The sequence below is a fragment of the Platichthys flesus genome, chromosome 2 (assembly GCF_949316205.1).
Source record: "Platichthys flesus chromosome 2, fPlaFle2.1, whole genome shotgun sequence".
NCBI classification, from domain to species: Eukaryota; Metazoa; Chordata; class Actinopteri; order Pleuronectiformes; family Pleuronectidae; genus Platichthys; species Platichthys flesus.
The window spans coordinates 28082143-28096347 of NC_084946.1; the positions used below are offsets into that span (position 1 = coordinate 28082143).

The 14205-nt window shown below is 43.0% G+C and overlaps 1 protein-coding gene across 1 annotated transcript; it reads left to right on the top strand.

Moving 5' to 3' along the window:
• Positions 1 to 2662: 2662 nt before the first annotated feature.
• On the top strand, positions 2663 to 10946 carry LOC133972514 (zinc finger protein 182-like). The gene is made up of 3 exons (XM_062410017.1): positions 2663 to 2984; positions 4864 to 5337; positions 8612 to 10946. Exons 1-3 carry the CDS (start codon positions 2720 to 2722, stop codon positions 10267 to 10269), a joined length of 2397 nt encoding a protein of 798 aa, XP_062266001.1. The 5' UTR covers positions 2663 to 2719; the 3' UTR covers positions 10270 to 10946.
• The last annotated feature ends 3259 nt before the right edge of the window (positions 10947 to 14205 follow it).

Here is a 14205-nt window from a genome sequence, read left to right on the forward strand (position 1 = left end):
GAGACGGAGAACGGCCGTGATAAAGTCACTGAATAAATAAATAATACCCAATGCTGGGACATGGTTTTTGTTGAACCACAGGCCTCCTCTCCGGCCTACATGGTAGTCAAAGCCTGAAAACAAGCATCGTCCCTTTTTCAGGAGAACTACTAGGAAGCCAAGAAACTCAGTCTCCCAGAATGGCCCAGTGACCTGTGAGGTCACTGGTCACTGGGCCAGGTGGTTCTGGCTGCACCAGGAAGCCAATCGTCCCCATTGGAAATTAATCCAATAAGGGTTGTGTCGTCAGCAAACTTCAGGAGTTTGACAGAGGGATGGCTGGAGGTGCAGTTGTTCGTGTAGAGGGAGAAGAGGAGAGGAGAGAGCACACAACCCTGTGGGGCTCCAGTGCTGATGGTCCGGGTCTCAGAGACAAGCTTCCCCAGCCTCACGCGCTGCTTCCTGTCGGTCAGGAAGTTAGTGGTCCACCTGCAGGTGGGCTCAGGCACGCTCAGCTGTGTCAGCTTGTCCCGGAGAAGAGCTGGGGAGATGGGTTTGAATGCGGAGCTGAAGTCCACAAACAGGATCCTGGCGTAAGTGCCAGGGGGGTCGAGGTGCTGCAGGATGAAGTGGAGTTCCATGTTGACTGCCTGGTCTACAGACCTGTTGGCTCTGTTGGCATCCTGTGTGATGTTTATAACTTTGATATGTGTTATATGTGTTGATACTGTGGTTACAAGTTGAATGAAAGTTAAGGTTAGTTATGCTCTTCACAGGCTTTCTTTGCATATCTCTCTGACTCTTTCATTCTCTGATTTAACATCTACACAGACACACTCATATCTCCTCACCTCATTAGCTCAGACCCCCGCTACATGTCGTAAAACCACTTCTGAAGGAAGGGGGGGCCATTAACCATCTTGAAAGCATGCTACGGAAGGTGTGAACTTTTAATGAAGCCACCATCTTGGGAAACACACTGACTTACATAGACACACACACTCGCATACACATCTTGGTTAAGTTAGTACGTTATAAGTAATTTGTGTTTTTATACTTTATTATGTTCATAATAAATGTTCTTTCATTAATGTTTCATAAGTGAATTTTGCCATCCTCTACACTGTCAAGATATCCATAACCTTCACTGTTCATTATATAATCTTTAATAGTAAATATTGAGAGTTCTAATTGAACTAGATCTAAATGAGAATGATCTCAATCAATAAATTGGCTATCTTTACCCTTTCTTTGAAGGGTGGTGCACCGAGGTATCTTTAACCAATTAAAATCATGATTTAATATTAATATTTAAATTATTAATGTTTTATATTTTATTTTGATAACCAAATTTATTGAATGCCTAAAGGCACACCATTTTATGGTATCACTTTTTAAGCAGTATTGCACAACAACAATGTTTAACGCAGCTTCTGGACGATTGTCTGTCTCCAGTCAGTCAACTGATCCTCAAACTGAAAACCAGACAAAGGTGTTAGATTTAAATGTTAATCAGTTAAACAAACGTGACCCTCGTGACATGAACTTGTCCTGATGAATTGTTGTTTATTAAATTATAATCAGACTGAAATGATCCTACTGACTCAGACAGTGACTCAGACTAACTCCTGGTCGTTCAGACTCTTGAACTTTGACTTCTACACTGTAACTCACTTTATTCTCATGCTTTTGGCCTCTAAATGTTGCCCGTGTGTCAAAGCCTCAGGATTTACTGAGGAGCATAGAGCAGCCATTCCAGCACCGTTGAAGAGAAGCATCAGGCTAACAGCACCTAAGAATATTCCAGGAAAAATAAAGTGACCTCTGAGCGACCTTCTGGTTCAATTACGTTTTTTAGGCTCATCATGGGTTTGGTTTGTACCCGACTTCTTGTCATTGGTGACATCTTGCAAACATTGTCATCTCAAAATACATTTTAAATTATGACATAATTATCTGTACTTTCAGCCTATTGGATTCTATTGGATTCCTGCTGCCGGTCAAGTAAAGTTTGTTTTCCTGTGACACAAATGAAACAATTGCTTCTTTACATTCAAGCGTTGAAGCTGGAAAAAGGTGCTTTGCTCTTTGATGTGTTGTTTGTGTTAATTGTGTCATGCAGCCACATTGTCAAGCGCTAAAAACATAAGGCACATTAAACAGATTGTTTATGTAATGGTGATATTTTCTAACATCAAGTTGGAATCTGACGTCCGTCGTTAACAACCATTTTAAATGGTTTTAGATTTGGCTGTTTTTCCATGAATTCATGAATGTGATGTTCACCTCCGTGTCTCATCACTCAGGCTTTTCGCCTTCATCCCCACTTCTCTCTTTTCTTTCCTCCACCTCCAGAGATGTGTGTCCTGCTCCTCTTCTTCGTCCTCCTCCTCCTCAGCCGCTGCTTGATTGACAAACACCTGAAAGAGAAACCAGACGAGAGGCTTCACGTTGTTGCCGAGCAGAATAAAGTTTTCCCATAAGAAACCAACAGCAGGTTATTCAACACTAAAGCGCCACCACGTGTGTGAGAACATTATTCACTCATCCTTCATCTGTTCATCTTTTTGTCCTCGTACATCCACTTAATCAGTCATCCCATCCTCGACTGCTGTCGTCTTTTTCTCCTCGTCCTCCAGTCCAGCAGGGGGCACTGTTGGCTCTGAGCTCGGTGTCTCTGTTTCCTGCCGCTGGATCACTTTGTCCGCTCCGAGACTCAAAGTGCGCAAAGAGGAGGAAGATGTCCGACGTGCAGCTGCTGCGGGTGTCGGTACATGAGCGGATCAGCGCCGCCGCCGAAGACTTTCTACTGCAGCTGGAGAAAGGAGGAGAAACGGCTCGAGTCCCGGCTCTGAGAGCGATGCTAACCGAGCGGCTAACGACTGCGGGGGAGGAGATCCTGGCGGTGTTCGAAGACAAAATGGAGCGGTCCCAGCGGGAGATCTGCCGCGAGAGGAGGCTGCTGGAGGCCGTGATGAAGCCCGAACTCCGGCTGCACCGAGTTGGTGAGTCCCTCGAGGAGCCGCTCACATGCTAACGTTAGCTAGCTTCAGCTCTGCTAACGTTAGCTAGCTTCAGCTCTTCCAACGTTAGCTAGCTTCAGCTCTGCTAATGTTGGTTAGCCTCAGCTCTGCTGACGTTAGCCAGCCTCAGCTCTGCTAACGTTGGCTAGCTTCAGCTCTGCTAACGTTGGCTAGCTCCAGCTTTGCTAACGCTAGCTAGCTTCAGCTCTGCTCTTGTTTTTACTTCAGGCTCCGTTCTTTCTCTCGTCTTCCCTCTCACACATTGTGTTATCCACAGCTGCAGCGGCAGAGTATCAGTGTATTTTCTTCATTCTTGACATCACTGCTGTCCCATGAAGTCGCTCTTCACCTCCACCTCAATAACAAACACTTCATGTCAGTGTCAGAAAGTTTCACTTCCTCTTCTCATCACTTGATGCCGTGACTCCGTCTGGTCTCACGACTGAAACCCATTGGTCAGCAGCATAATTCAATTGCTCTGACACATGAATGAATAAATCCATGTATGCCAAAGCAACACTTTGCCTGAACTGGATAATCTGGGTTTAATTTAAATACTAAAACAGGTTTACAACATGGATTGATTCAGTCACTGGAGTTGTGCAGTGAAGATGATCCCTGCTATTCCAGTCTATTCGTATTCCATTCCACGTGTTGATAATCGTAATATATTACACTTATTTCAGGAAAAAAGTAAAACTTGCGGTTTTGTCTCGCTCCAGATGCCATCTTGAGAAATCTCCCCAGGATGCTCCAGCTTCAAGAGCTCATGCATCCCGGTTGTGCTGCTGTGATCATTTTGGATTTGCAGAGTTTACAGAGAAACATTTTTGGTCTCGTTTCCTGGCTTCAGTTTGCTCTCTTTGTGAATCAAAGCTTTGACTTGAGCCATCTTCCTTCCTCCTAATGACGTCATTACTAGAAGACCAGACAGAGATGAGAAGAGAGTTTGTGCTGATAAGAGCTGACGATGGTGTCGGGTGATGTAAACATGATCAGATGATATATGCAGTTAATGTCACTTCCTGTCTGTCTGCTGCTCCTCCTTCACCTGAATAATGAGGAGGATTTGAAGCTGTTGTGAACGAGTCTGTGCAGAAAACCTGCTATTGTGTTGCTCATGTGTGAAACACAAGCTCTGGAGAAAGTTCCCTTGTTTTTACCCACAGGTCATAACTGAAAACAACTTAACCAACTAACTAACCTCCACTCGCCCTGCTCTGCTCTGCTCTGCTCTCCATGTTAGTGTCCTTATTTGTTTATTTGACCTCAAAATATAAAACTTTTCTACTTCCAGTGTGTAATTCTGCTAAATTTAAGAGCTGCATCGAGATGTTAAGGCGATGTGATGGAAATTCAACTAGAGATTTTAAATATCAAAATTCTCAGACAGGAGTTGCTTTTGAGTCTTTATAATAATAAGCTCTGCAGAGTTTATACAACAAGCACGGGTGCTCAAAATGGAACAACTGGCCAAAAGTTCACAAAGCCAGAACTTATACAAAGAGGCGTGACATGACACATAATATGAAAAAAAGAAGACATGAAATCAAGAGATCATCATCTTTGTCTATCTGCTGTGTCTGTCTGTCCGCTCAACCAGTTGGAAGAAAACATCACCAAATAAGGGTTCCATCAGGTAGACCGTATCAGAGCAGTGAGACACCTGGTCAGGGGAATTCCACTACTCTAGACACTGGTCTGTGGAATTTTCCTCCACACTTACTATGAACTACCTCCACACCTCTGCTTCCTGACTGTGATGCTTCAAAAATAATATTAGACATTAAACGACACAATACAAGTTTTTAAAAACACTTCGGGAAACTCTTAATGATAATCGTGTGTATTTGTGTTTCAGTTTGTCCTGCAGACGTACAGCCGCTGATGGTGAATAAAGAAGAGGTTCCCCCTGAGCAGCAGCAGTGGAGCCCCCTTGTTGACCAGGAGGACCCAGAGCCCCCCCACATTAAAGAGGAACAGGAGGAACAGTGGACCAATCAGGAGGGAGAGCAGCTTCAACAACTTGAGCAGGCTGATATCAAGTTCACATTGACTGCTGTCACCATGAAGAGTGAAGAAGATGAAGAGAACCCAGAGTTGTCAGAGCTTCATCAGAGTCAGACTGAGGAGAACAGAGCGGACTGTGGAGAACAAGAATCAGCCAGGAACTCAGGTCCTGATGGACATTTACAAAAAGGTACTGAGGACAAGACTGAAGACTCTTCTGAGACTGAAGGCAGTGAAGATGATTGGATGCAGACATGGGAGCCTCAGTCTTGTTTAAATACAAAAAATAACAAACACCCTCTAAGTGATATGAAAAGTAAAACTGGTAAGAAATCATTTATTTCATATATATTACTTATATACTGAATGTGTTTTTCATAATGTCCTCTGAGTCTGGTAAAAAATTCACCCGAAATTGACAGCTGAATATACATTAGAGAAGTCATACAGGAGAGAAACTATTAAATTGCTCCTAGTGTGGTAAAAGATATAAGCTAATGGGAAATCTAACTGTGTATACGATTAGTCATTAGATCATTAATTTACTTGCTCTCAGTTTTGAAAAAGATTTCACTGTTGGTACAATTTTTAAAGAGACTGTATGAAGCTTCATACAGGAGAAAAATGAATCGTTTGCAACAAAATATTTACATAAATCTATCGGTAGCTATCGATATTATCCAAATTCGTAGTTCACTGTTGTAAAAAGAGAAATAAGAAACCCTCCACCCGTTTTTAGCAGAGTTAAACAATGTTTATGTTCCTACAAAATACAACTCATTGAATAACATGAAAGATTTGTGTTGATATTTCTTGTTTTTACTAATTTTTGCCTCATATAGTACACACCTTTACAGTGAAGGAAATTAATATTTGATCCCTTGCCATTTTTGAGGGGTGGCCTGAGCTGTAGTTGGTGTAGAATGAGAAGAGTAGAGGAGAGAGCACACAACCTTGTGGGGCTCCAGGGCTCAGAGACAAGCTTGCCCAGCCTCACACACTACCTCCTGTCTGTCAGGAAGTCATTGATCCGACTGCAGGTGGGCTCAGGCACGCTCAGGTGTGTCAACTTGTCTCGGAGAAGAGCACGGGTGATGGTGTGGAATGTGGAGCTGAAGTCCATGTACAGGATCCTGGCGCAGGTGCCGGGGGAGTCGAGGTGCTGGAGGATGAAGGGGAATCCCATGTTGACTGCCTGGTCTACAGACCTGTTGGCTCTGTAGGCAAACTGCAGCGGGTCAAGGAGGGGGTTGGTTATGGCCTTGAGGTGGGTCAGCACAAGGCGCTCAAAGGTCTTCATTACTACAGAGGTCAGGGTCTTCGATCCTCTGCCTTTTGGGAACGGGTATGATGGTGGATGTTTTGAGGCAGGCAGTGACCACGCATTCAGCCAATGAGGTGTTGAAAATCTCGTAAACACTGGAGACAGCTGGTCCTCAAAGTACCTTAGTGTGGAGGGGGAGACAGCGTCTGGTCCAGCTTTCTTGCGGGGTTCAGACTCTTCAGTATTTGTTGACATCTCTCTCCTGAATGGAGAGAGGTGTGATGGGGGGGAGGGGGGCTGGGATTGTGGGTTAGGGTTAGAACTGGTCCATTGACTGTCAAATCTGCAGTAAACATCATTCATTCAGGTCGTTGGCAAGTTTAAGTTCTTCCACAGAGTGGTGTATACGTGTTTGTTTATCCCAAATATGAGAAGGGGCGGTCTGGTCTAATTCAAGTATTTATTAAGAAGCAATGTAAAGTTAACAGCATAGCTATGGGCACTCATGCACAGCCTCAAAAGTCGCGCCAAACGGACGGCATTTGTCATCTTTTATAACAGTAGGTAGAACAGGATTGGTCAATAACGAGGGGAAGTCCTCCTTTATGGTGCGCAGGCTTAGTACCATCATCCCGGGTTCGAATCAGGAAGTGACAATGAGCCTATCCCAGGTTAGGCCCTCCTTCGACCATTGCTGGGAAAATGTTCATAACATGACAGTACTATTTTGTGTTTTGAGAAAAAGGTTCTGTGTTTTGAGAACAGTTGTGTTGTCTGACACCTTGTGATTCTTCAGTAAGCATGCGCAATCTAAAAAAAAGTTATACATGAGAATAAGTTGTACTTTCTGTCTGTAAGCCGGGATCAGATGAATAAGAGCGTGGTTGGATGGACCCAGAGCAGGGCGGGGAACTGCATGGTAAGCCTTGCTGATGGTTCTGTAGCAGTGGTCAAGAGTATTCTCCCGCACGTAGCAGCTGAAAGCCGGTCAGCTGTGCGGCAGAGACGGTTTAGCTTCGGTCAGCCACGATTCCGAAAAAACTGAAGAAAGGGAAAAGTCCCTATTTGTCCTGATGAGAAGGCGCAGTTCGTCCAGCTTGTTGTACAGAAGGGCAGGTGTAACAAGTGTGGACTATGAGGTTCGGTTGGAGCCCTTAGTGTGAATACCAAGACACAGAGACAAAAAGTGCTTTAAATATAAGTTTGTATTATATACATTAATTCATTCCATGCATGCATTCATTCAGTTATATGATTCAGTTAATTAAAGTCTGTTGGTCCAAAAAAATGTTATTTCAAGGAGAAAAAAAAAAAAAAAGGTTACGGTTAGTTCTCGCCTACCGCTCGCAGGGCAAGGAGGCTCGTAGGGAAAGGTTGGTTCTGAAAAATCCATACAGCGATAGCTCGCCATCAATTGTCAAAGGAAAAAAAAAAGGTGTGGGGGGGGGGTGAAAACCTGACCTGAGCTGATCAGTGTACATGTTGCTCCAAACGCTGAGTAACCGGTAGCTCCACTCTTGACACTTCGCACTTCGCACTGCTCAGCCAGCAAAGAGCCATTGAAGGAAATAAAAGAATTAGTCAAAAAAAAAGTCAGGATTACATTTAAATCATACAAACCTTTGACCAAGGTTAACTGTTCATTATAAAACAATTGACTTAAAGATCAAAACATTCAAAGTACAACACAAATGCAAGTAAATACAAACAAACATTACTAATTGATCATGAATTCCCCAAAGGGGGTTCGTTAGCATTGTTAGCATTAAGCTAACGGACACAGACAGAGTCAACACACAGGCTAACTAGCATCACGCTATACTACTCATATACAACACAGAGGACACAACTAACCTTCGCACTGCTCAGCCAGCAAAGAGGAAGTGCGCCTCTCGACCCGGATATTGATAGTGCCGAAAACGGAAGTAGTAGTTGCACTTCCAGTTCGGATTTTGTTTTGGATTTTAAAGTCTTGAGACCTCAGTTACACAGGGTATTGCCTTCAACCTCACGATACGATATATGTGTTGTTTATGTGTGAAACACAAACTCTGGAGAAACTCTACAGACAGTTTTTACCCACAGTTCATATCTGAAAACGGCTTTACCAACCAACTAACCTCCACTTGCCCTACTCTGCTCTGTTAGTGTCCTAATTTGATTATATGACCTCAAATATAAAACTTTTTTACTGGTTACTATGAACTACCTCAACATCTCTGCTTCCTGACTGGGATCCTTCAAAAATAATATTAGAAATTAAACAACACAACACAAGTTTTTAATAACACTTCGGGAAACTCTGAAATGATAATCGTTTGTATTTGTGTTTCAGTTTGTCCTGCAGACGTACAGCAGCTGACGGTGAATAAAGAAGATTTCCCCCCTGATCAGCAGCAGTGGAGCCCCCTTGTGGACCAGGAAGACCAAGAGCCCCCCCTTATTAAAGAGCAACAGGAGGAACCGTGGACACATCAGGAGGGAGAGCAGCTTCAACAACTTGAGCAGGCCGATATCAAGTTCCCATGGACTGCTGTCACTATGAAGAGTGAAGAAGATGAAGAGAAACCTGAGTTGTCACAGCTTCATCAGAGTCAGACAGAGGAGAACAGAGCGGACTGTGGAGAACAAGAACCAGCCAGTAACTCAGGTCCTGATGGACATTTACAAAAAGATACTGAGGACAAGACTGAAGACAGTGAAGATGATTGGATGCAGACATGGGAACCTCAGTCTGGTTTAAAAACAAAAAATAGCAAACAACCTCTAAGTGATATGAAATGTAAAACCGGTAAGAAAGAATTTGGTTGTTCTGAGTGTGATAAAAGATTCAGACGAAAGAGACATCTAACTGTACATAAGAAGATTCATAAACGAGAGAGACCATTTAGTTGCTCTGAGTGTGTTAAAAGATTCAGACGAAAGAACGATCTAACTGTACATATGAAGACTCACACAGGAGAGAAACCGTTTAGTTGCTCTTTGTGTGAAAAAAGATTTTTTCAAAAGGGCGATCTAAATGTACATATGAGAATTCATACAGGAGAGAAACCGTTTGGTTGTTCTGACTGTGGTCAAAGATTCATACGAAAGAACCAACTAAATGTACATATTAGGACTCATACAGGAGAGAAACCATTTAGTTGCTCAGAGTGTGGTAAAAGATATATTCAAAAGGCTGATCTAACTGTACATATGAAGGCCCATACAGGAGAGAGACCGTTTAGTTGCTCTGAGTGTGATAAAAGATTTTTTCAAAAGAGCGCTCTAACTGTACATATGAGGGTTCATACAGGAGAGAAACCCTTTGGTTGTTCTGAATGTGGTCAAAGATTCGGACGAAAGAACCAGCTAACTGTACATATGATGACTCACACAGGAGAGAAACCGTTTAGTTGCTCTGTGTGTGAAAAAAGATTTTTTCAAAAGGGCGATCTAAATGTACATAAGAGAATTCATACAGGAGAGAAACCGTTTAGTTGCTCTGAGTGTGGAAAAAGATTTTTTCAAAAGAGCAAACTAACTGTACATATGAGAATTCATACAGGAGAGAAACCATTTAGTTGCTCAGAGTGTGGTAAAAGATGTATTCAAAAGGCTCAATTAACTGTACATATGAGGGTTCATACCGGAGAGAAACCCTTTGGTTGTTCTGACTGTGGTCAAAGATTCCGAGGAAAGCACGAACTAACTGTACATATGAGGACTCATACAGGAGAGAAACCCTTTGGTTGTTCTGACTGTGGTCAAAGATTCATACGAAGGTATAAACTAACTGTACATATGAGGACTCATACAGGAGAGAAACCCTTTGGTTGTTCTGACTGTGGCCAAAGATTCGTACGAAAGTACATACTAACTGAACATATGAGGATTCATACAGGAGAGAAACCCTTTGGTTGTTCTGACTGTGGACAAAGATTCGTACGAAAGAACCAACTAAATGTACATATGAGGACTCATACAGGAGAGAAAGCATTTAGTAGCTTGTAGTTTGGTTAAAAAAAAAATTAGACTAATGGGTATTCTAACTTCACTTGAGTAGTAATATAGGAGAGAATGAATTTACCTGCTCTGTGTGGTCAAAGATGTAAGCTGCATCATTTGCACCTGTTATTATCAGTTAAACAATTTCTTTCTCCCTGGAAAATATAACTTATTGAATAACATGAAAGATTTGGTATTTCTTGTTTCTACTGACTTGATTTATGCCATATATAACATACCCATATATACTTAATGCATTTTTAATAATGTCCTCCGTTTCTGGTAAAAAGTTTGTCCCAAATTGACAGCTGAATATACATTAGAGAAGTCATACAGGAGAGAAACTGTTAAATTGCTCCTAGTGTGGTTAAAGATATACACTAATGGGCAATCTAACTGTGTATACGATTAGTCATACAGCAGATCATTAATTTACTTGCTCTCAGTTTTGAAAAAGATCTCACTGTAGGTACAATGTAAAGAGACATGAAGATTCATACAGGAGAAAAATTAATCGTTGCAACAAAATATTTACATAAATCTATCGGTAGCAATCGATATTATCCATATTCATAGTTCACTGTTGTAAAAGAGAATTAAGAAACCCTCCACCTGTTTTTTGCAGAGTTAAACAATGTTTATGTTCCTACAAAATACAGTTCATTGAATAACTTGAAAGATTTGTGTTGATATTTCTTTTTTTACTGATATATGCCTCATATAATACACACCTATAAAATGAAGGAAATTAGTATTTGATTCCTTGCCGATTTTTAAAGTTTGACCACTGCTTAATAAATGAGCAGTCATTAAATGTAATGGTAGGTTTATTCAAGATTTGTATTTGTCAAATGCACAACAATAACATTAAGCAGTCGCTGGCAGTGAAATGCTTGAGTCTCAGGCTCTCTTCTAACAATGCTCAAGTAATTAAACACTATACAATAAAATAAGAGAAATAGTATAAAATAGAATATCAAAATAGGAAATAATGTATATATATCTAAATATATATAAACAGCTGAGGAGAAAATAAAACGACAGAAGTGCAAATATGTCACGGTGCTAGTAGTGGTGGAGTTATTGCAGTTCAGAGGAGTTTAAAAGTCTTATGGCCTGGGGGATGAAACTGTCTCTGAGCCTGGTGGTGCGGGCCCGGATGCTGCGTCACTGTCGGCCAGATGGCAGCGGGCAAAAATGTTTATGGCTGGGGTGAAAGGGGTCTTTAATAATCCGGCTGCTCTTCTTCCTGCACCGCTGGGTGTAGAGGTCCTCTATGGATGGTAGCGCTGTCCTGGTGATGTGCTGGGCAGACTTCATCACCCTCTGTAGAGCCTCACGGTTCAGGGCGGTGCTGCTGCCATACCAGGTGGTGATGCAGCCAGTCAGGATGCTCTCTATGGTGCACCTGTAGAAGTTGCAGAGAATCCTGGAGTCCATGTGGCGCTTCCGCAGCCTGCGGAGGAAGAAGAGCCGATGTCTGGCCGTCTTTCTGATGGAGTCTGTGTGGTGGGTCCAGGTCAGGTCATCAGAGATATGGACCCCGAGGAACTTGAAGCTGCTGACTCGCTCCACCGTGGCCCCGTTGATGGAGAGGGGGGGGGCATGTTCTTCTCCTCGTCTCTTCCTGTAGTCCACGATCAGCTCCTTCGTTTTGCTGACGTTGAGATGGAGGTTGTTGTCCTGGCACCAAGATGTCAGGGCTCTGACCTCCTCTCTGTAGGCCTTCTCCTCGTGGCCGGTGATCAGGCCTATGACAGTGGTGTCATCAGCAAACTGGACGATGGTGTTGGAGCTGTGGGTGGCCACGCAGTTATGCGTGAACAGGGAGTACAGAAGAGGACTGAGCTCGCAGCCCGGGGGGCCCTGGTGTTGAGAGTCAGGGTGGAGGATGTGGTGCTGCCGATCCGCACCGCCTGTGGTCTGCCCGTCAGGAAGTTCAGGATCCACTCACAGAGGGCGATGTTGAGCCCAAGGTCTCTGAGCTTGGTGACGAGCTTCAGGGGCACGATGGTGTTGAATGCTGAACTGTAGTCGATGAACAACATTCTCACATATCTCACAAATGTGTCCCTCTGGTTTATTGTAACATTTAGAGACATAATATCAACAAAAAATATCAAGATCATATAACTCACATCATATAAAAGTGCATATGATTGTGTGAAATGTAAGATTAAGATTAAGAGGCATTTATTTGTCCCAAACATGCACAGACATGCAAAGGCACACTCATGCAGGTAGCGAAATTTAACCTTTGCTTTCAACCCATCTGGTGCAGGACACACAGTGCAGTGAGCGACCATGTATGGCGCCCGGGGAGCAGATTTTGGAGGAGTAAGGTGCCTTGCTCAGGGGCTCTAGACAGGGTAGGGAGAATCCTCTTGGATTTTTGGACAGATCTATCCAGGTTCGTCTTTATGTTGTTTCTCCGTGGAGTCGAACCAGAGACCTTTCCTGCCCATAGTCCAAGTTTCTGCCACTAGTCCACCGCCTCTCCTCAAAGTATTTGATCCACAGATTTTCTATGGAAATAAGGTCAGGAGACTGGCGAGGCCACTCCATGACCTTAATGTGCTTCTTCTGGGCCACTCCTTTGTTGCCTTGGCCATATGTTTCGGGTCATTGTCGTGCTGGAAGACACATCCACGACCATTTTCAATGTCCTGGCTGAGGGAAGAAGGTTGTCGCCCCAAGATTTCACGGTACAAGGCCCGGTCCATCCTCCTCTCGATGCGGTGAAGTCGTCCTGTCCCCTGAGCAGAGAAACACCCCCAAAGCTTCTTCTCCAAACAGGGCGAGTCCAGTTGATGCCAAAGAGCTCGATTTTTGTCTCATCTGACCACATCACCTTCTCCCAAGCTTTCTCTGAATTATTCAGGTGTTCATTGGCAACCTTCAGACGGCCTGTACATGTGTCTTCTTGAGCAGGGGGACCTTACTGGTGCTACAGGATTTTGAATCCATTATGGTGTAGTGTGTTGCCGATGTTTTTTTTGGTGACTGTGGTCCCAGCTGTCTTGAGATCATTAACAAGTTCCTCCTGTTTAGCCCAGGAGGTAGGAGGTAGAAAGTAAACAATGTATTCAAAGATTTATAGGAAGCTTGTTAAGCAAGATAATTGTTAATTATGGAGAAGGTGTGAGATCAAAGATGTTTGTGCTCTTCACTCATTTTCGAATATGTAGATTAAGTCATAAAGTCTGCTAACAACTAATTGTAAATATATATTTTTTCAGTTTATATTTTTTACAAGTTGGTGTAATTTTTGTTTGTTTATTTACATGTCCAAAGTAAATAAAAATGAATGAAAAAAAACACTGTTACAAATGACTGCCAAAAGAAATACAATAACTATATGAAATGACAAGGGGAGCGCGTCCTGCCGGTCTCTTGTGCTGTCAGAAACAGATCATATATACTTCACGTTTAAGAAACTCTATTCTTCTGTCCAGAATACTTCGTAAATCCTGCTGAGCTGCAAAATGCACTTAAATCAGCTTAGTTTATAGGGAAGCCATTTACATTAGTTACTTCAAGAAAAGTCTTAGAAAAAGAGCAAAAACACTGGCAACATCTGAATTAAATGAGATTTAAATGTGACCAGCATGGAGACGGAGAACGGCCGTGATAAAGTCACTGAATAAATAAATAATACCCAATGCTGGGACATGGTTTTTGTTGAACCACAGGCCTCCTCTCTGGCCTACATGGTAGTCAAAGCCTGAAAGCCCTTTTTTCAGGAGAACTACTAGGAAGCCAAGAAACTCAGTCTCCCAGAATGGACCAGTGACCTGTGAGGTCACTGGTCCATCCATAAGGCCAGGTCTCCCCCAATTCTTTCTCTCCTCTTTCCACCAACCTTCCAAGGAGGCAGGCAGCCAGCCTTTTCTCCTGCATTGCAGAGGAGGAAGCCTGGCTGCTCCAGCTACATGTTCTCTT

What these genes read in the sequence shown, in the direction of transcription:
- LOC133972514 (XM_062410017.1), top strand. Translation starts at nt 2,720, where the DNA reads ATGTCCGACGTGCAGCTGCTGCGGGTGTCGGTACATGAGCGGATCAGC. An exon ending in ACTCCGGCTGCACCGAGTTG is followed by an intron (nt 2,985 to 4,863) that starts GTGAGTCCCTCG and finishes TTTGTGTTTCAG; the next exon opens with TTTGTCCTGCAGACGTACAG. An exon ending in TGATATGAAAAGTAAAACTG is followed by an intron (nt 5,338 to 8,611) that starts GTAAGAAATCAT and finishes TTTGTGTTTCAG; the next exon opens with TTTGTCCTGCAGACGTACAG.